This window comes from Blastomyces gilchristii (assembly GCF_000003855.2).
Source record: "Blastomyces gilchristii SLH14081 genomic scaffold supercont1.39, whole genome shotgun sequence".
Lineage (NCBI taxonomy): Eukaryota > Fungi > Ascomycota > Eurotiomycetes > Onygenales > Ajellomycetaceae > Blastomyces > Blastomyces gilchristii.
Window position 1 is genome coordinate 140,966 of NW_003101644.1, and position 20,423 is coordinate 161,388.

Here is a 20,423-nt window from a genome sequence, read left to right on the forward strand (position 1 = left end):
TTTTTCTTTTTTTTCAAGTTTATGGCGTTCTTTTTTTGAACTTTATTTTTGGGAAGGAAAAAAATAATGGGGCGAGCGCCGCCTCGGGACCTTAAAAGGGGAACCCCTTTTTTTAATACTACCGACTTTAAGGCCGGGGATTTTTTTAATAATCCCCGCGACCTTAAAATAGAGGGGCGGGGGGGATTGGGGGGGAATCCCATCTTGGTATGTTGGAATGGGGGGGGGGGCGGAATGTATGTAATTCGGGAAAATTCGGGGAGCTTTTCATACCTTAAAGAAAATTGGAAACTCCCCCCCCCCCCCCCCCCCCCCACATGTCATCCCGTTTTCCAGCGTCGAACAGTAGCGGTAAAAAAAACCTAAAGAACAAAAGAAGTATACCAGGACCAACTACAAGCCCTCCGCCCTTCATTGCTTCTGCTCCATCTTCCGCTTCTGAGCATCCTTCTCCTTCAACCTCTCCTCCTCCGCCTCAACCATATCCTTCCACAGCTCCTCGCCCTGATACCGCTCCTTCTGCTTCGCCTGCTTCGTCTGCGCCTGCTTCTCCTTCATCTTATCCAGCAAGCCCTTGCCCCTCCGCTGATCACTAATCTCCATCGCTGCCGTGCCACACATGACCGCCAAGGTCAGGCCCTGGGCATACACACGGGCCTGCACGATCTTCTGGCCCTTGGTCAGGGCCGTGTTCCGGCTCACCATGGCCCAGGCGGCAATCATACTCGCTGCCCACGACACGGTCATAATCTTATATTTCTCCTTGCGGATGAATTCCCACATGCGGTCTGTGGTAGACATGGTGGCCAGCTCTTCCTTGCGGAGACGGGCTTCGCGCTCGCCGAGGAAGGCATGTTCGTGGTGTTGGGAGGCTTCGAAGGAGCGGGAGCTGTGGTCGGCGACGATGATGCCCAAGAATGTGCCGGAGGAGGTGACGAGGAAGGCTTTCATGGGGAGCGTGAGGTTTTTGATGGTTGGGACGCGCTTGGAGGCGGCTAGGAGGGCGGCGGTGCCTCCTACGAGACCAACGACTGTACCGACTGTTCCTCCACGGAGGACAGCCCTGGAGAAGTTTGCATGGTCGTTATTTTATGTGTTTTACTTGCTTTCCTCCCTTCATTTGGTTTCTAGTTATTGTAGGAGGATTGGGTTTTTGCATACCTGTAATGAGCATCTTCTTCTTCCTTCGTGAGGATCTTCATGATAGCGAACTTGTGATGGGGGTGGTGATGGTATAAAGGCGGAGGATGTTGTTTGTATAACTGATCTCTCGAGAAAGGAAAGAGAGTTTATCAGTATTGATATCGAAGATATATGTATATGTAGGATGGTAGTATGGGTTTGCGGGCGGCGAAGGTTCCAAGTTCGGGGACGGATGATGTAAATATAAGAAGTTGCTCGTTTAACTAACTAGTTAGTAACTACGTCGTAACGTTAGTCAGCCAGCTAACAATTAACTAATTAATAGTCAAGAACTGTTCCCGGGATGGAAAAAAAAAAAAAAAAAGCTTCACCAGCAAAATCGAAAGTGACGGAGAAAGCAGGGATCGCGGGTGATTATGTAAGGCCCAATAATTTGGAATCATCGCGTCGCTTGGTTGGACAATCCTTGCTTGCTCGGGGTTTGAATAATAATAATAATATACTGTCACAATGCGAGCGTGACTTCTGCTGCTGCGGGAACTCCTGCGGCGGGCAGGTACCGGCGCCATTGCCGGCTTGCATCTCCGGCTTCTCCGCGGTTTCCATAGCCGGCGACAACTTGGTCAGGTGGCGGCCCCGTGACCTGGGCCCCAGCCCAAGAAGGCAACCTTGGAAGGGGCGAACAACATCATCATATACTGCGTACGCACAGTAGTACGTAGTAGTAGTATATGATCTCTCCTGATATGCGAATCAGAGGCGGACAGATGGTCACTGTTGGTCTTGCTGGAGGGTTTATGCGCCACCCACCCCCCGTGTATTTATCTAGTTCCGACCAGAAATACATAGGAAAGCAAAATTGTACTGTACATGTACATGTACATGTACATTACATACATACATTACATACATCAGAAAATGATATATCCCTCCCTCCCTTCTTCCAAAACGCAGCCCTGACTCTACGGAAAATGAAGTCGAAGGGGGGAAAATATAAAATAAAATAAAAAATCAGCGCTGGGGAAAATAAAACAAGTTTGGTATCGTTCGTAGCACGAAGACAACAAAATAAGTGTTGGTTTTGATGGAATATTCGTTTCCCTCTCACCGAAGGGTCAAAGGGTATACCACTTAGCTAGCGGCCCCAAACCGCCGCCTCGCCTGGAACAATAGCAGGACAGGGGGATGGGATGGCTGGCTTAGTTTTTCTTTTTTCTTTCCTTTTTTTTATTTATTTATTAAAGCCCCGTTTACCTCTTCGACGCCTTCGTTGCCGCCGCCTGTCGTGCCTTCATCCGTCGAAAACGATCCTCACCACTTGAGCCCAAGGGACGCGCAAATCTGCTTTCCTGAACTGTGGTTGAACGCGGTACGATGGTATACGACGTATGTCCAGCTTCGACACGCGCACGATTGGCGAGGCGAGGGGGCAGAAGCTCTCGTGCACGAGCCTCCGCAGCTGTGGCTTGGGCTGATACACCCTGGTTGCGAGAAGCGAGTTGACTATGGTAGGAGGGAGTGAGATGAATGTTAACAAGATACAGGTGGTCGAGATGGGCCTTTTCTTTTTCTTTTTGCTTTATCACACACAATATGGGACACAATATGGGGAGGACCGAGATGCGAATAAAGGAATAGACAAGACGTACCTAGGATCAAAATCGGCTTCCTCGTAGACTCTCTTCGAATAATCATCACTGCGCTGCAAAATGGGACGAGTCCATTCTGCGAGAAGTCGTTCCGCCTGTCGCTTGATTCCAATCTCAGGCCGCTTGCTCTTGGTGTAAAATACTATGACCCTGCCAATGCCACTCGCGATGAGCGTCTCCTTGTTGATGGGGAGTCTGCCCAGTGCGTCAAGGAGGTCACGCTGAATATTATATGCCGGCAGGGAGCCGTCGTCCAATGGCTCCAGGAAGAATTTGACAGCTTCTAAAAGGTTGATTTCCGGGTCAACTAGACTGTTGATATACTGGTTGCGATTTAGGAGCGAAACAACTTCCGGGAGCATCTTCAATTTGTGCATCGCGGGCCGGTTCTCTTTCCGCGCTATGCTGTCCAGTCTCGCAGCATCTGTCATACGTCTTCGAACATCTTCAATCTCCGCATCGGCTAGGTCGGCAAGATCCTATAAACAAAATTTCGATTAGCGCTTGTTTTCCCATTTCTCTCGCCATCTTCAACTTCAGCTCCCCAGTCAGTCAAAAGGTCTTCTTCACATACAATGCCATCTGCCTTACGAGCTCGGCGTTTCGTAGGCTTCTTAAGCTGCTCATCCATCATACGATCAAGCGCCCGTCGACGACCTATAAAACAATTCCCGCCCTGTAAGTAACAAAAAAATAAAACCGTAAAACCGTAAAACCGTAGATTCAGGCAAGAGGACATACGTGTAGCAGGATCCAACTCCTCCTCATTAACCTCCTCCACAACCTTCCTACTACTCCTCTTCTCACCCCCTTCTCTCCGCTTCCTCACCCGCTTCCCCTCAATCTCCTCCCTACCACTAAACACGTCATCACTCTCTTGCCTCCGGCGGCTCTTCTTCTCCCGACGCCCCTCTTTATTCTTCCTCCTTTTCCGCTCCTCTTCCTCTTCCTCGTTGCGGGCGCGCTTATGTCGTCCAATGAGCTTTAGGTTCTCCTCGTCTATGGCGATGGCGGGACGTTCGTCAATGGAGACATTTGCTGCGTCGAAGTCTTCGAACTGCGCGTCGTCGACGTCAGAAAGGAGAGATTCATCGTCGGAAAGGTCCACGTCTGCGATGCTAGCGTTGGCGGTGTTGTTTTGCGGGCTGTCGTCCTCTTTGTCCACCAGAGGGGATTCGGGAGCAGGAGCAGGTGGTTCCGGCGAGGAAGACATGGTTGGCAGCTCCCTGCAAAGGAGGCTTCTATAGTGATTGACTTTGTTCTTTTTGTCTTCTTTTCGTATCCACTGTTGAAAGAAAGGCGCGTCTCAAGTTATCTTCGGAGGGAATAGTCTGCCGAGTGAGGGAAATCTAAATGGAGCGGCTAGCGAAAGAACAAACCTGGTTTTGCGCAAGAGATATAGGAGAGAAGGAGAGAAACTTGGTGAGATGCAAATATACACTGTAATTTCAAGGGAAAGGCTTGGGGCGTTGAAGTGTGAATACTGGCTCTTGTGCCGGTGGCGGGTTTGGAGGTTCCAGCGAGGGAGAGTTCGATGGATGCGGCTTGGGCGAGATTGCAGGTGGCCCGTGCGTCATCTTGAAATAAAAAATAATCGTGACCTTGATTCAGGACATACATACATATATATATTGAACATCATTGCAACACCCGCTATATTATTTTAAAGCTCTCCTTTCAATTCAATTACTACCATTTCATTTTCCCCATAGGCCTTCTCGAGCCTCCCTATCACAACCTCACCTCTTAAATCATGTTTGCTCCAGGTACGTTCGCCGGAACGGTCATTATTTTCTTCATCACCTTTTGCCCAGTTAACCTCATTAACAAAATGTCGTGACATACAGGGCCCCCGCAGCTCTCTGAGGCCGAGATCAAGGTCCGTTTTGTTATCCTTCCTCACTACTGTCCCTTTCGATTCTCGATCCCCTACTCGATGTTTCAACGTCGCAGAGTGTTGGCAAGATATATAAATACGCGGGATGCCGCAAGCTAGGAATAGAACGACTAACTAACAGACGAGAAATATATTAGGCCGGAGAGAAGGAGGCATGCCAAACCGTGAAGATAGTCATTGCAAGCAGCATTGCCCTTTATCTCTGTATGTTGAACCTTACCCTCCCATTCCATTCCCGAGCTCTGCCGAAAGAAAAAAACAGCAAAAATTGAAGAAGACCATGCTTACTCGTTCCTTGATTTTTTCTACATAGCACCCTTCGCGATTAGTTTTGTCAAGAGCCTTTTTTAAGCTATGTGGCGGAGTATTTATAATACCTTTGGCTGTCTTTTTGGGAGGGAACTATGATACATAATTCTCGAGGGACTACAAATATTTGCATTTCATATGGGATCTATCAAACCCGCAGGGTAATATTGGATTAAATAAAGCAAATTCGAATGACGCCAGTGGTGGGAATGCATTTTCTGATATCTAAATGATCCATACGGGGTGTTCAGTTCACACATTGCTATGGGGCGGCAGGGAATTGGTTGGGTGGCCTTGGATATATTGGACGCCTGTGTACTGTATGTCCGCGTTGAATACTGTACGATAATTATCTGAGCAAAGGGTTAATTAGATGGTTGGATCTAAAACGAACAATAGATCAACAAGTATTGTATCTTGCCCTTTTCATGCTAGGATGAAACCACTACCAGTATGTCCGCTCCGGTAACGCCATTTGTGATGTCCCCGACTAGAAAGATGATAAGATAAAAAGAGAAAGAGAGAAAAATATTTTATTTCGCTCAATTCCATATTAATATTAAATGGGCGAAGAACAAAAAACGAAAACCAACGAGCGCTTAATCACAGGGAGCAGTATTCATGTTGAGGATCCATGTATTGTTTCAAAATCCTTCTGCGCAGCAGCAAGTTCCTTATTTAGATGCTGGATTTGTGACGCGTAGTTGTCCAGAATCTAGCCAACTCGTTAGCAAAAGGGACCTGAAAGTATCGAAAAAAATATCAAAAACTTTTTGGCCGGAGCATACCTTCTTGGCAGTTTTTAGAGCAGTCTCATCTAATTCATCATCGGCTTGTTGGTTAGCTTCTTGTCCAGTTCTTTCCACTTCCAGTTGCAGGCGCTTCGATTGTTCCCGGATTGCCAGCATTCTGGCCCAGATCTCCTCCGTGCGGCCATTTAGGGAGGGGTCAAAAACGGAGCGTTCTAGTTGGCTAAGCTTCTTTTGCAACTCCTCCTCGGTCTCATCCATGGCATACCCACGATTCCTCAGTATTTGTGTTTTTGCCGCAAGGGCAAGACATCTCTGACTGAGGACGACATGCCTTCGTCTGCAGGCTGCGAGCTTAACCGAAATTTTCAAGTCGTGTCGCGAGAGGAGTTCGGTGAGAGCGTTATTAATCTCATGTAGGCGGGATTGCATCATCGCAAGGAAATCCCTTTGTCGCTGCGCCCGTTTTCCAAGCTCCCAAAATCCTTGTACGAGCACAGGGACGTAAGCCGGACCTGGTCTTTTCCGCAGTGCATCCTCCCATTTTGCTTCATCGTCATTCGGACCAGGTTGGAAAAAGGGCGCATTGTCTTCGCCTACATTGTTGTATAGGTGAGCGCGAAACGGGGAGTTTCGACTAGTGGGCTGCCACTTATCGGTAACGATGCTCATTTGCATTGGTACCGTACGGTGAACTATGATAAAAGTGTCAGATTCACGGCTTAACACTTTCGGTGAAGATGGGTATCACTACTTACCACCAGTCATCCCTTGCCCCGGCGTCCATAACGTCGGCGCTGTTTGTTGAGATTGCCCGAGCTGTGGCTGTTGTTGTTGCTGTCCAGCGCCGAGTGTAGCCCCAAACGGTTGTTGCGGTTGAGTATTTGCTCCCAGGCCAGCAAAGAGTCCGCCGCCCTGCTGTGCCTGAGGCTGCTGTTGCTGCTGGGCGCTCTGACCGAATGCCGAAAACATACCACCGCCTTGTTGCTGCTGCTGAGGCTGCTGTTGTTGGGTAGTCGAAGTCCCGAAAAGGCTGCCGGTTTGCGGAGGTTGTTGCGTAGCAGAAGTAGACCCAAGTCCGGCGAACAAATTACCTCCTTGTTGCGGCTGCGTTTGAGTACTAGAGCCAAGTCCGGAGAATAACCCGCCTGGTTTCTGTTGGTTTTGTTGCTGGGTACTGCCAAACAACCCCCCTGTTTGTTGCTGCTGCTGCTGCTGGGTGCTTGCGCCAAAGAGGCTACCAGTCTGCTGCTGCGGTTGCTGCTGCGGTTGGCCGAGAGAGCCAAAAAGGTTTCCCTGAGGTTTCTGCTGGTTTGCTTGTTGCGCTCCGAATAAACTTCCCGTCTGTTGGGGCTGGCTGCTTGACCCAAACAGCCCCGTGGTGGACTGGGGCTGTTGAGATGTTTGCTGTCCAAAGAGTGACATAATGATTCAAGATAAGACGAAGCACAGCAGCTATTGCTCAGCTAGTCGGGGGAAGACCCACGCGGGTTGAGCGAGCACGAGAGAAATTTCAGCGACGTCGCATCAGGCCGCTTGGGGGGTACCTGTTGGCAAAATTCGGTACCGCGATCTATATTATATACCAGCAAGAGACGGTGCGTTAACCCTGATGGGTTCGGCAATAGACACGGTCAATACCACGTCCCCAATCCCTGCTGTCGCCGGAAGAGAGCAGATTCGAGTTGAAGCGTTGTTGCAAGCTTGTTGATTGTTTTTCTCGAGCTGGGTTGAGTCGCATCACGTGACGATTGGTTCCTGGCGACGCTAAACCACGAATGGGCATATTAGCAGCTAAGCGCTCTAGCCAATAAGAGGCGCCATAGACGCGTCGCGAAAACGGCAAGCTCCAAACGACACACCTGTTGAACATTCTGTAGTGCGTGAGCAAAACACCTTAGAGATACTCATATGAACTGTCAAGGAGTGTTTAGCAGCAAATATGGCTCCCATTGGAAAATCGGAAACACGAAAAAAGAAACCAAATCGAGCAGAGGAACGCGCGAAACAATGGCTAACAAAAGGCGGCATCTACCGAGAAGATTCAGACGATGAGCTTGGATATGAGGACCATCCATGGGAATGGATATATGAAACAGATCCACCTTCTACTGAAGACTCCCGATTAAACGGTTCTGGTGATGAGCTTGATTGTGTGACACCTACAAAGCGCAAAACTTCACAACGTTCACGGAGAAAAGCTCTTACGAAGAAAATCATAGGGGCAAGGACGGGCTCGTTTGAGTGCAGACTGGGGCAGGCTGTACTACTAAATTCGCCCGAGCCCGGAAAGGATTGGGCAGGTATTATCTGCGAGTTTTTAGAAGAAGACGACGACGACGACGAAGACGAAGATGGTAGTGGGGAGCTTGTAAAAAGCGCCAATATCATGTGGTTTGCATCCCCAGATGAATTTCTGTCAACGAAAAACAAGAAGCGGGAAGACGCTTTGCCTAATGAACAATACATAACTATGGATTTTAACGTCAACCCCTTGACGTCGATGAATGGAAAAGCGACTGTTCTATCGAAAGCCGCATTCGAGAAGCGGTACCCGAATGGCGTCCCCCCTAAAGGGAAAGCAGAATTGGCAGAGTACAACAAGTGTATCATTTGCCGAAGAGGCGTCAATCAGCTCCAAGGAAAATATACTGAAGAATTTATATGGGAAGAGGTCTTCGACGGGACCGAACAGGGCATGTTTGAGCTCATCGATTTTATTAAAGCTGGGCTGAAACGATCTCGCAAGCGACAAGTAATAGATGACGAGGTTGGTGGCCAATCAATTTCCCTTTTACGTCTAACCTGAGACTAATGGAATTTGTGCAAAGTATGCGGATGTCAAGGAACCCGGCATCGCGCCGACTACACCGCGGAAGAGGCACAAAACGTCCTCAGTGGCAGGGACGCCACAATCCCGACGACGCCAAAAGGTTCTCACCACTCCGACCCATAGGAGGTATGATATCCATCCATCATTCAAATGAATACCTATCTATGCAACATACTAAAACCCCGACAGGATTGTAGTTAAGAAGCCTGTGGAATTTACCCCGTTAGGAACTCGAATCCTCTCTCCATCTCATTTTACATCGTCTCCCTATCGACAAGCCCGCAACCTTCTACATGTTTCAAGTGTGCCAGCTTCCCTTCCGTGTCGGGATAGCGAATTCAACACTGTCTACGATTGTTTGCGTCTCGCTATCACTGACGGCACTGGAACATGCATTTATATATCTGGGCCTCCAGGCACTGGAAAAACTGCAACTGTTCGAGAAGTTATAGCTCAGCTTAATGCATCCGTGCTCGCAGAAGAATTAGACGATTTTGTCTTTGTTGAGATTAACGGCATGAAGGTTACAGACCCGCACCAGTCCTATTCATTGCTCTGGGAGGCTCTGAAGGGTGATCGAGTGTCACCATCTCATGCACTTGATCTTCTGGAAAGGGAGTTTTCTCACCCATCCCCTCGTCGAGTACCATGCGTTGTCTTGATGGACGAACTAGACCAGCTTGTTACTAAAAACCAATCGGTTATGTATAATTTTTTCAATTGGCCGGCATTGCGATATTCCCATTTGATTGTGTTAGCTGTCGCCAACACGATGGACCTGCCCGAAAGAACGCTGAGCAACAAAATATCAAGTCGTCTAGGCTTGACTCGAATCACATTTTCCGGTTATAAGCACCAGGAGTTAATGGAAATTATTGGGTCTCGCCTCAGTAACGTGCCGGGGAACATCGTTGACCCAGACGCCGTTCAATTCGCAAGCCGTAAAGTTGCCGCAGTCAGTGGAGACGCACGACGTGCCCTTGACATATGCCGCAGAGCGGTGGAGATAGCAGAACAAGCCAGTGAAGCTGCAGCAAAGGCCAAGCTGAAATCAGCCCTAACGCTGTCCAACGCGAATGGCATAGATATGGATGACATGGACACAAGCTCCCTCCCTCCAACACCAAGCAAAAGTGTATCGCGCCGAAACCGTATCGCAGGACCCGCCCAAAACAAGCTACCCCCGATCTCAGAAACCGAACCAGACCCCCTCCCACGTGTCACCATCGCCACTATCAAACAAGCCATCCAAGAAGCCACCTCCACACCTCTCCAACAGTCCCTCCGCTGCCTCCCACTAACCGGCAAGGTATTCCTCGCAGGCCTACTAGCCCGCATCCGCCGAACAGGCATAACTGAATCGACCTTCGGGGACATCCTTGACGAAGCAAAGCGAATCGCTGACGCAGCAGTCGCAGTCGCTGGTGCCGCCAGCAACAACTTGAGGGAGTATTTGTTGCAGAAGGGAAGCGACATGCGCAGATCACACGTTTGCGCGATGCGGTTTGCTGCTGTGGAGCTGATGAATTCTGGCATTTTGGCGCTGGAAGGGGAGTCGAGTGTTAAGGGGAGCGGTTCCGGGTTGGGACATGCGTTAGGAGGAGGGGATAGGAGCGGGAAGGTCAGGTTGAGGATTGCGAGTGAGGATGTGAGGGCTGCATTTCGGGAGGATGAGGAGGCGAAGATGTTGGGGTTAGGCTTTGAGCAGTGAATATATTTCGTTTGAGGTTTTTTAGAGGAGCATACTTGGGGTGTTACATGATTTTATTATACATATTGTTCAGCGATAACAGCTCGGGTATAGAATGGGTAGACGGACGGTTGGAGCTCCTGTTTAAGTAGATGAACACGTAGAAGTACCTTGTTAACATACGGGTTTACACTATTCTAGTAAATGATGCATTAGGAAAACAAGCTTATATTCCTCTGATAAATCATCCAAACGAACCTCGAAACACCATCCGAAAGAAGTGCGCAACGCCAGAAAAATGCATGACAAGAAGGTATTGTAGGATACAAGTATTTGTAAAAATAAAAGAAAAAATATATCCCAATACAAGAGAAAACTCCCACAATTAATATTTCTGCCTCCCCAGCGTCGGCTTCCAATCCAACGGATGTGTCTCTTCTGTAGCTTCATCATCCGGCTTCCAGATCTTAATAGTCTTATCTGCTTCTCCACAAAGCAACCGGAGCCCCGTCCGGTCAAAAGTAGCAGCCATAATACCAGCCTCCGCATCTAACGAACCAGGTTGAGCTGTCGTATCCAGTGACTGGAACCGATGGCCAGTTTTCCAGTCCCAAAAAGACATAGAGCCATTGTCCCCACCAGAAAACAACACGTTATCCTCGTTAACCGCAAGGTTGTTGATGATGGCATTATGGCCCTCGAAATTCTGCATAAATGCGCCTTCGGGGCATTTCCACTGTTTAATGCTTCCAGCACTGGCACTGGCGAATGTGAATTCCTTCGGATGGACAGCCAATGCGCGAACGCCCTTCTTATGGTGCGTTAGGACACCCATGGTTTTGCCAGCGGCAAGATCCCACATTCTCACGGTTGAGTCGAGGGAGGCGGTGATGACTTGTGGATCGGCTTCTTGACATTTTAGGTCTGAGACAGTTGTTCTATGCCCGGATAGCACGTGGACGTTGCTTCGTGTTCGCATGTCCCAGACTCTAGCGGCGGCGTCTCGTCCTCCTGTTACAAGGACGTCCAGGGTGGGATGCAAATCGAGGGTGTAGACTCCGCTTAAATGGCCGTGGTAATGTCGGATAACCTTGTTTGTTTCGAGATCCCAACACTTGACCATCTTATCCTCACCGCAAGAGAAAAGGTACGGATGTCGTGGGGATACGGCCAGACCTCTCACCGTAGAAATGTGGCCGGTAAGGGTCAAACGAAGGCTGCCAGTCGCCAAATCCCATATTTTAATTGTTCGATCCCCGGCACCACTTGCAAACCATTGATTATTAGGCTCCACGGCCAAACTGCGAACCCAACCCAAGTGTCCTGATATCACCCGCATAAGTTTCCAGGGCGCGTGCCACTCTGGCTTTGGCTGTTGAGATACCATTGGCCGCCGTACAAGGCTTGTAGGCATATTATCTCCATTAGATTGTTGTGTACCAGCCACCGGCGAAGATTTCACGAGAGCAGTTGAAGAGTCAGATCCCTGCCCCGTCCCAGTCCCAGCTGTGCCAGCACCAGTCCTCGATTTTAGACGTTTCGTTCTACCCGCCGCAGCCTTTGCCTGCTTTTCCGCAATGAAAGGGGGGAGCGTTTGAACATCATCGTACTCTATTTTTCGTCGATATGACAAAGCAATCGAGTCGCCTGCATTTTTGGCGAATCCTGATGGTAACAGATAATCAGAGCCGAAGAGATCACGGGTTCGTTTCGCGGAATTTCGCACAATTTGATCGGGCCCGGGAGGGGTTGGAGTAACCTCCATAGCTTTTGGTAGCACCTAGGAACGCGATTATATCCGATATTTGGAGGAATCTGGGTATGGTTTTCGAAACTGGACGTGGGTGATATCGACGAGGCGTTGCGCGTCCGCAAGATCAAGACCGGTTTTCAGTGTTCCCACAGAACAACCAGCACAAATAGCAATGCGCAGACGTGAAGATAACGGTAGAGTAGGATTTGCCAGGAGATATAATAAGATGGCGGGAAGTTGGAGGGTTAAGTTACTAAATTGATGCGGTCTGTTTCTGCTTCGATCCACATTCTGACTAACCAACGCCAAGCCTCCCGCAGCTCTCTTTTTGACTTCCCCCGCGGTTGATCAGACAAACATCGCTTTGATATGAATGTCCAGTACATATTTTGATGTAAATATCTTGATACACGTTCTGTCTATTTCTCCATATCGCCATGGATCCTGATTATAAGACTAAATACGCCATACATGAGGCTGCCCGGGAAGGACGAAGTATGTCAGTTCTATCTTCTCTTGAAGTGCTCCTTGGATACTGATTAGAGATAGTTTCCACGGCGGAATCGTTGCTTAATGTGAGCTCTAACTATCTGTCCCTCCACCAGGGTGAAATCCAACTGTCAATAAACCACCCTGGTGCACATTCTGAAGAGCGTTGTATAGCTAATGTTGTTCCCCGATCATGTATCCAGGCGAATCCAAAATTGGCATTCCTCAAAGACCCCGATGGCCGCCTTCCCATCCACTGGGCAGTAGCATACAACCATTTTCCGATTGTAGAACTCCTAGTCGGAATGCCAAAGTTCGATCCTGATGAAGTGGTCTGTCACCCTGCTCGGCGATGGAATTGCTCTTTTCGCCCTTCTTTCCCTAAGTGATGTAGAAAACGGAGGCTGACCGAAAAGTTTGTTACCAGGACGCATCAGGATGGACACCGCTGATGATCGCCGCAAGCTTGAAAGACGGCGAAGGAGATCAGATAATTGAACTCTTGCTACGGAAAGATGCAGATGTCAATATAAAAAGCGCTAGCGGTCAAGTCAGCTTTGGTTTTATTATTTTCATTTTCTTCTTCTTCAAGCGTTCTAGCAGCTAACTAAACGCCTTCCGCCCCCAATCGAATCCAGAACGCTCTCCACTTCGCAACCTCGAAAGTCAACGTGTCCACTGTCCGTCTACTCCTAACGCACAAATGCAGCGCAAGGGTGAAGGATAACCGTGGCCAACTAGCCCTGCATCGCGCTGCGGCCGTTGGATCCGTGCCCATTATCAATATGCTATTGCAGGAGGGCAAGAGTCCGCTAAACGCAACGGATGTGGACGGATCGACTGCGCTGCATCATGCTATTGCAGAAGGAAACGGAGAAGCTGCCCTTGTGCTACTGCGGGCTGGTGCGGAGGTAGATAAACGAGATAAGAATGATAAGTTGGCTATTGAACTAGCTCCTGACGTCAAGGTATGTTTTCTTTCCCCTTCTTCTCTGATCTATAATCCTTCAACTCAATGATATGCTGAACATGATACTCTTCCTTGTTTTTATTATTACCCTAGGTGCGGAAATATATATTCGAATCTGCAGAGCGGGAAGGTATTGAGTTATTCCCTTGATACTGCTCGCAAAGCCTCAACTTCTATAGAACGCTGCGTCCCTATCTATATTCTAAATTACGATGACCCTGATGCTATGATGTATGCATTTAATGTATGATTAATAATTTCATATTTAAACCACATGAAGAGTCTCTACATGGATGATCGACATATATCTACACAACCGCAAAATTCAACCAACAAATCAGGCCACCAGGCCTGTCAGTTAATACGCCCTTCTATATACATAGACATCAAGCCATAGGAAGTATACAAGGCGCCAAATTCCCACCGCACCACATCGCATCCTCCCTACAACAACTGCTCTATTATTCCCCTCTGTCCCTTCCCATCATTTCATCGTACTATCCACCAACTCCCGATAAATATTCTTCAAATCAGCAATATCCGCCCTCAGCTCCTCTACCAGCTCACTCTTCTCTCCCAGCATCTCCAATGTAGTCTGATATCGCTGATCGAGCTGCTCAACAGTCGTTTCTAGCTCCTGTATCCGCTGGTCCCCTTTTCTCTTCTCCTCTACCTCACGCATCAGTTCCACAACTTCCTGCCGTGCTTCATCGCGCTGCGCAGTTAGACGGGCGATCTCGTCCTTGAACGCAGCCCGTTCACTTTCTAAGCGGCGTATGGAGGTGCTCATGCGCTCGACGAGCTGCACGGAGGGCCCTGCCGCGATAGTGGAGACGGAGATGATATCGTTGACGCCGCGGGAGTGGGCGTGGGTCCCTTGGGCGGATGGAGTGGCTGGGCTACCCATGCCGTTGAAATATTCTTCAGGGTCGTAGGTTTGGGATTGCGTGAGATCGACTGGTGGAATTGAAAGTTCATGAGGGGACGAGGAGGGGAGACGGGGTGGTTGTTGTTGCGGGTTAGAGTTGAGGGAGGAGAGGGAACTTTGACGGTGTGGTGTGGACCGTTCGGGGAGGGCGGCTAGGAGTATTGAGGAGGATCTATGGCTCGGTGCCCGGTCAGACATGGGGCCAGTGGGATCGAGGCCGACCATTGGTTTACGGTTGAAGGCGACCGGTGATCCGGTTCGGGGTTCTTGGAGTAAAGAGGATGACGGTGGCCTGGCGAGTTCTTGCCATCTCGCCCTTTCCTCTTCAAGTCGTTGTGATAATGTTAATTCGGCGGCCTCCTTTTGTTTGGCGAGGTCCTGTTTGGCAATGAGGAAGTCATTCTCTGTTTTCGCGAGTTTGCGGGTTAGGTTTTGAATTTCCTGCTTTGATGCTTCAAGGTTCCTCTCTGTTTCCTGAATGACTTCTCGGGAATTTTCCAGTTCGCCTTCGGTTTTCTTGGCTTTGAAGCTCTGTTGAAATCATGATTAGTGGTTTCATTTCATTCATCGTGAAAAGTTGTACAGTCATACCGCTTCACGGACTTTCCTCCGCAAGTCCCCTTCTCTCCGTTCTAATTCATCCCGCTCTTTTTCGACGGTAGTCAGGCGTGCGAGCAACGATCCTTCAATTCCATGCCAGTTCTCGCTGGCAACAGCGTACTGGGTTTGCAATGTTTCAATCTGGCGGAGGAGTTTTGCATGCGATTCGCCGGTTGCGCTGGACGACACTTCCTCCGCACGGGACCGTAGGCTTTCCATCTTACTTTCGAGTACCGACTGCTCGCCGCGAAGTTCAATTTCGAGGGTTCGGGAGCGTTCTTTCTCCCTCTCAATGCCTTCTTTTAGGTCTCTAATCTCCCTTCGAAGCTTTCCCTCGCTAATCTCTCGTTCTATCTTAGCGCTGGAGAGGTCATCCATAAGTTCAGTCACCCGACGTTTTTCAGCCTCTGTAGACTCAATTTGGGCTTTCCGCTCGGCTGCTTCAGCCTTAGATATAGCTTTTGCTAGTTGAGTCTTAAGTTCCGCTACAGTCGCGTTGGATGCGTTACGTTCTGCAGTCACTGTTTCAAGTTGTTTTTCGACCTTGGATTTGGCATTAAGTCTTTCTACGGCCTTGCGCTCTGCGATTTCCGCTCGATTCGCTCGATCCTCTGAAATTTCTAGGTCCTTCTCGACTTTCTCAAGCCTCTTCTTAGTCTCAGATTGCGACTTCGCATTTTCTGCAATAATTTGTCGTAATTTCTTGATAGTTGCCCGGTGGTCTAGTTCGGTTTTTGAAAGTCTTTGGCCTTCCTCCATTAAGTTTGCAATCTGCTCCTCCTTTTCAAGAAGCTTTTTCTCGAGACTCCCAGCTTCCGCGGACGCTGCAGCTAGTTTAGCGGACTCCGCAGCTTCCTGTGCTAGATACTTTAATTTTGATTGTAAAGCATCTATCCTCTCGACATATGCATGTAGTTCTTCTTGCCATCGGAGTTCTGATGCTTCATGTTCTGTCCTCATTTGCGTCATTGCCTCTTCATGGCCATCTGCGGAGGCTACGGTTGGTTCTGTCACGCCTATTCTAGGGATGGATCCTTCAGGGGCCCCTGAGTCGATAGCCCCATCTTCTGGGAGCCTGGTTTCTCTTTGGTCATCTTGGATAATATGGCCATTAGGCTTCGCGTCCATATCCAAGGTAATATCTTTTGAAGTTCGCGGCGATAGGTGGATATCTTGACTTGATCGAGGCACAGATGACGATATTGACGCACTATCAGATTTCGTAGTACTAGTGTCTCCCCCCGCAGCAACACCATCAAGGCCAGAAAGCGGGCTTGTTGCGCGCGAGGGGGTTTCTGTCGGGGATACAGGGCTCCCAGTGGCGCCTTCTCGTTTAGCCATTGCCCGTGCCAGGCGCTCTTGAAGACGGTCGTTCGCTTTCGCTCTAGATGAGCTCCTAGAAGGTGCTGCGGGACAGGTTAGATAGACTCCATGAAGCGCAGAGACAGCACTGAGGACATGAGTCGCGTACCAGGCGAGACAGGTTTCGCAAATGACATTCCACCCTGCAGCGATGGCTGTCCAGGCTGTTTGCTGCCCTTATCAGCATCCTTAGCCATATCTTCCTCGTCCTGGTCAGCCAGGATCGTGTCCAGCCTAGATTCGACTCCTGCAATTGCCTGCTGGAGGAAACCACCCCATCTTGATTGCTTCGTGGGCTGAGTGTTTGTCGACATGACGGATTGCTCCGCGAACCGGCGTCACAGCTAACTCCGAGGCGCACGTTCGTACCGTACCACAGTCATTGACTGAGGGAGTGTTAAGGCCAGTCTGGCATGTGTTCAGCGGAGTTGCCCAACGATGCCGAAACAAGGCGGGCAGGCCACCTGGAGCTTGCAGATCAGCCACCAAACACCCGGGAACAGATATGTGAGCTCGTAATCTTGCAGGGTATCAAAGCATTCCGAAAGCTGGTATAGCAATAACATCCGGCTCTACCAGAGTGGCATTGTTATGTATACCTAAAAACAGAGAGTCGATGTCGTAAGCCCAGATGAGTTGGGCTCTGGCGGATCTTGGCGCGGTTAGGCCTAGCGCCGCGGCTAGCTCTTAACGTTAGCTGAGCTGGAAGTCATTCCTCTATCATTCATCGGTCATCAGGACGAACAACTCCGCTCTGGAAACCACTCCGCCTTGGGGGTTTCGTATCGCCGACTCCTCCCATGTTGTAGTATTCCAACCTACAAGACGTCGTCCAGTGTTTCCTAATTGCCAACGACGATGTCTTTGGATCCGCCTACCTATCTTAGTTCCCTCCAGAACAACATCCGCGCCCGGCCTATACCTTGGGAGGGCGCAGTTCGAGCGGGGAACATCACGGAGGACCAGCTCAAGCGCATCAAGGCGGTTGACAAGGTGCGTAAGGAACCGCGTCAGAAAATAGTGGGAAATGATTTGAAAGTCTATACAACACTGCTTGTCGGGGGAAGCAGTGGGAAGAGTATATTGGAGTCCGCATCACGACGGACGGATATAGTACAGTACGTCATGGTACTTGCGGCGGACCTAATCAATGGTACATATATCTCCATTTTGTAAATAATAAATCTATCTTCCGCTAACCGTAGAACATAGATGTACCCGCTCTAGCGTCCTCTCTGATTCAAGAGCCAGATCGTTATCGACACTACCTCCCTCTCCTCCAACACTCCTCGAACCCAGAGGACCCTATCCCTCTACTCGCCTCATCCTTCTTAACTAGCCTTGTTTCGACCTCGCTGGTATCGAATACTAAAACCACAATACCCGATTCCGAGGCGCTTCCTCGACTATATTCCTACCTCGCCACGTTGACGATGAGCCAAGATACGGGACTACAAGATATTGGTGTCCAGCAGTACTCCGCATTGTTGAGGACCAAACGATCAAGGGAAATATTTTGGAGCCAGCGGGCTGCAACAGTCGAGCCGTTAATGGATATTCTGCGCGCAGCTGCAGGTTCAAGGGATAACAATAGCTCAACCACAATAGTCGGATCATCAAGCATTCGCACGCTCGACTCAGGCATCGGTGGAGGAGTGGGGCTACAGCTTTTATATCATGTCCTTCTCGTGATTTGGCAGTTGAGCTTCGAAGGAAGCTTGGTCGGCCAAGAACTTGAATCGTACGAAACCTACCATTTATCCCAGAAGCAAGCAAACAACATTTTGTGTATATGGACCGTTTTCACTAAGACCTCTTTTCATTCAGGGAACAAGAAATCCTAGCTCTATACACTCACCTACTTCGCCTTTCACCCAAGGAAAAAACCACCCGCCTCCTCCTAGCAACACTATACAACATTCTCTCCACCAACCGCACCAACCTTCTCCCAGTGGCCGTCTTCCTCCGCCTCCCAGCCCTCCTCACGAATCTCAGGGGCCGCCACCTCTCCGATTCAGATCTTCTCGAAGACCTCAACGCCCTCACAGACATGCTGGAAGACTATACCAAAACGCAAACAACCTTCGACCAATACGCTGTGGAGGTGCAGACTGGCCATCTTCGCTGGTCGCCCCCGCACCGAAATGGAACATTCTGGCGAGAAAATGCGCGCCGCATCCTCGACGAAGACCGCGGCCAGATCCCGAAGAAGTTGGCGGAGATCCTGTCTAAAGATTGGGAGACGGATAAGCAGGTTCTTGCCATTGCATGTAATGATATAGGTTGTCTAGTCAAGGAGGTGCCGGAGAGGCGGCAGCAGTTGGAGAAGTTAGGAATTAAGGCGAGAGTGATGGAGTTGATGGCCGATCCGGATGAGACGGTTCGGTGGGAGAGTTTGAAGGCAGTGGGGGAGTGGTTGCGGTATACATTTGAAGGGTAGAATGGGAGGGTTCTGGTTTCTTTCTCTTTCCTTTTCAACTTTTCTTTTCTTTTCTTTTCTTTTTCTCTTTTGGTTTAATTTAGTCACCCCTTTTTCTTTTTGCTCCATTTCCCCCGTTTCTTCGTCTCGAATTTATTAGAAGCAAGTCCACCGTGGAGCGTGGAATCGTAATTTGAGCGTTGCTGGTGGCTTGGTTGGCTTTTCTCTCTTCCCCTCCTCCTTCTTCTTGACCTTGCGCATGTATGCTGCGAATTTATGACTCTTTGTTCGATTATATGTTGCAGCTGCGCTACTTTCTGTTAACACCATATATATGGGATTCAACTCACTCTTCAATTAGAGTTGTGTACGTCACCCAGATACACCCGCCATATCATGTTATGAGTATGAGCGTTTTTATTCAGGATCCTGGCTTTCATTTGAGTAGGATAGATAAAATATAGCTAAGACGTGCTCTGTTAAGTCTGCTGGACTTGACAACTCCAATAATCAGTCTACACTTGACTGTACAAAAATAATACACGCAATATATGCATTTGAAACGACCATGAGAAAAGGCGTGATAGTAGCCCGAAAATACACAACCGCTCGACCACATACACCAAAGATAGTTTTCTAGTTCATGTATAAAGACGTAACCTAAAAGGGGTTACGGCTAATTTATATCATTCCTTGAGCCATTGTAGTAAAAGCATGACCAGTGCTGTCCCGTTCAAACGTGAGAGCAGGGAGAATCCGGAAGCATATTGCTTCATCATCTCATCGTCCCTTTTCTAGACGTCATTCTCTTGAATTTTCCTCACCAGCATTCAGCAAAAAGTCGTATATGATATCAATTGGACCGGCTCGTCTGTTTACGGGTATGTCTTCCAAGGGATCCAGTTGCCCTTGCTATCATGAAACGTAAACGGCATGGACGTGTCCGCTCGTGCCTATTTCCGTCCCAGCCAAGTCGCCTGATTGGGCTTTTCCATGGCAGACTTTAATATCTTGGAATAGTCCTCTACCTCAGACCAGGCTCGAGAGATGTTTTCTCCAGCAAACTCTTGGACTTGTTCATCCGTGGCTTCACGCTTGAGGAGGACCTTGGCTAGCTGTGGATATGCGGATATGTCCTGTTAGAAAGTTAGATGAGCGGGCAAGAATGAATTCAAAAGTTACATTTTGGAGCGGATGGCTTTGTTTTCATACCTCAAAGCCAATGGGAACATCACCCGTGCCATCAAAAACGGAGCCCACTCCAACATTATCTCAGCCTGCGACCTCTGCCACGTGGAAAATATGGTCAGCAGCCATGTGAATATCCGCTGAAGATGGATTCTCGACATCCAGAAACATGGGAACGAATGTGACCATCACAACGCCGCCATTCTTAGCCACACCACACAAGACAATCCGGCACATTTCTATGGTGCTTTGAGAGGGCATAGGCAGACGAGTGGAAGAAGATGACAGGCGCTTTGGTCTCTGCCAGCACATCAGCCATCGTCTGATACGACACGTGCGACATATCAATTAGCATGCCGATGCGATTCATCTCGTGCGCAAACTCGCGATCAACCCTTTATCTATGCCACTAGCGGCAGCAGTTGACGCTGCCGTCCTAAATGT

The 20,423-nt window shown here is 49.1% G+C and overlaps 9 protein-coding genes across 9 annotated transcripts; 3 read left to right on the forward strand and 6 right to left on the reverse strand.

Moving 5' to 3' along the window:
* Positions 1-411: 411 nt before the first annotated feature.
* On the reverse strand, positions 412-1,202 carry BDBG_09325 (mitochondrial hypoxia responsive domain-containing protein; the record flags this gene model as incomplete). The annotated part of the gene is made up of 2 exons (XM_002620255.1): positions 412-1,063; positions 1,162-1,202. The coding sequence occupies 2 exons, from the start codon at positions 1,200-1,202 to the stop codon at positions 412-414; spliced, it is 693 nt and encodes a 230-aa protein (XP_002620301.1).
* A 1,191-nt stretch (positions 1,203-2,393) lies between these two features.
* Positions 2,394-4,005, reverse strand: BDBG_09326 (transcriptional elongation factor Iws1; the record flags this gene model as incomplete). Its single annotated transcript, XM_031723961.1, has 4 exons — positions 2,394-2,646; positions 2,793-3,271; positions 3,367-3,449; positions 3,534-4,005. The coding sequence occupies 4 exons, from the start codon at positions 4,003-4,005 to the stop codon at positions 2,394-2,396; spliced, it is 1,287 nt and encodes a 428-aa protein (XP_031581346.1).
* Positions 4,006-5,031: 1,026 nt separating this feature from the next.
* On the reverse strand, positions 5,032-8,223 carry BDBG_09327 (nucleoporin). The gene is made up of 4 exons (XM_002620257.2): positions 7,610-8,223; positions 6,506-7,514; positions 5,787-6,442; positions 5,032-5,713 (listed from the first exon to the last, which is right to left on the reverse strand). Exons 2-4 carry the CDS (start codon positions 7,170-7,172, stop codon positions 5,618-5,620), a joined length of 1,419 nt encoding a protein of 472 aa, XP_002620303.1. The 5' UTR covers positions 7,173-7,514; positions 7,610-8,223; the 3' UTR covers positions 5,032-5,617.
* Positions 6,749-10,580, forward strand: BDBG_09328 (origin recognition complex subunit 1). The gene is made up of 3 exons (XM_002620258.2): positions 6,749-8,517; positions 8,579-8,706; positions 8,770-10,580. The coding sequence occupies exons 1-3, from the start codon at positions 7,690-7,692 to the stop codon at positions 10,289-10,291; spliced, it is 2,478 nt and encodes an 825-aa protein (XP_002620304.1). The 5' UTR covers positions 6,749-7,689; the 3' UTR covers positions 10,292-10,580.
* BDBG_09329 (pre-mRNA-splicing factor prp46) lies at positions 9,055-12,287 on the reverse strand. Its single transcript, XM_002620259.2, has one exon. The coding sequence runs from the start codon at positions 12,033-12,035 to the stop codon at positions 10,656-10,658; it is 1,380 nt and encodes a 459-aa protein (XP_002620305.1). The 5' UTR covers positions 12,036-12,287; the 3' UTR covers positions 9,055-10,655.
* Positions 12,288-12,374: 87 nt separating this feature from the next.
* Positions 12,375-15,989, forward strand: BDBG_09330 (26S proteasome non-ATPase regulatory subunit 10). The gene is made up of 6 exons (XM_031723962.1): positions 12,375-12,518; positions 12,573-12,598; positions 12,716-12,844; positions 12,940-13,062; positions 13,151-13,480; positions 13,576-15,989. Exons 1-6 carry the CDS (start codon positions 12,461-12,463, stop codon positions 13,630-13,632), a joined length of 723 nt encoding a protein of 240 aa, XP_031581347.1. The 5' UTR covers positions 12,375-12,460; the 3' UTR covers positions 13,633-15,989.
* Positions 13,536-17,014, reverse strand: BDBG_09331 (M protein repeat protein). Its single transcript, XM_002620261.2, has 3 exons — positions 16,482-17,014; positions 15,002-16,416; positions 13,536-14,941 (listed from the first exon to the last, which is right to left on the reverse strand). Exons 1-3 carry the CDS (start codon positions 16,684-16,686, stop codon positions 13,967-13,969), a joined length of 2,595 nt encoding a protein of 864 aa, XP_002620307.1. The 5' UTR covers positions 16,687-17,014; the 3' UTR covers positions 13,536-13,966.
* BDBG_09332 (V-type H+-transporting ATPase 54 kDa subunit) lies at positions 16,737-19,386 on the forward strand. The gene is made up of 3 exons (XM_002620262.2): positions 16,737-17,525; positions 17,585-18,113; positions 18,200-19,386. The coding sequence occupies exons 1-3, from the start codon at positions 17,231-17,233 to the stop codon at positions 18,810-18,812; spliced, it is 1,437 nt and encodes a 478-aa protein (XP_002620308.1). The 5' UTR covers positions 16,737-17,230; the 3' UTR covers positions 18,813-19,386.
* A 358-nt stretch (positions 19,387-19,744) lies between these two features.
* Positions 19,745-20,298, reverse strand: BDBG_09333 (dipeptidyl aminopeptidase; the record flags this gene model as incomplete). Its single annotated transcript, XM_031723963.1, has 2 exons — positions 19,745-19,927; positions 20,200-20,298. 2 exons carry the CDS (start codon positions 20,296-20,298, stop codon positions 19,745-19,747), a joined length of 282 nt encoding a protein of 93 aa, XP_031581348.1.
* Between the last annotated feature and the right edge of the window lie 125 nt (positions 20,299-20,423).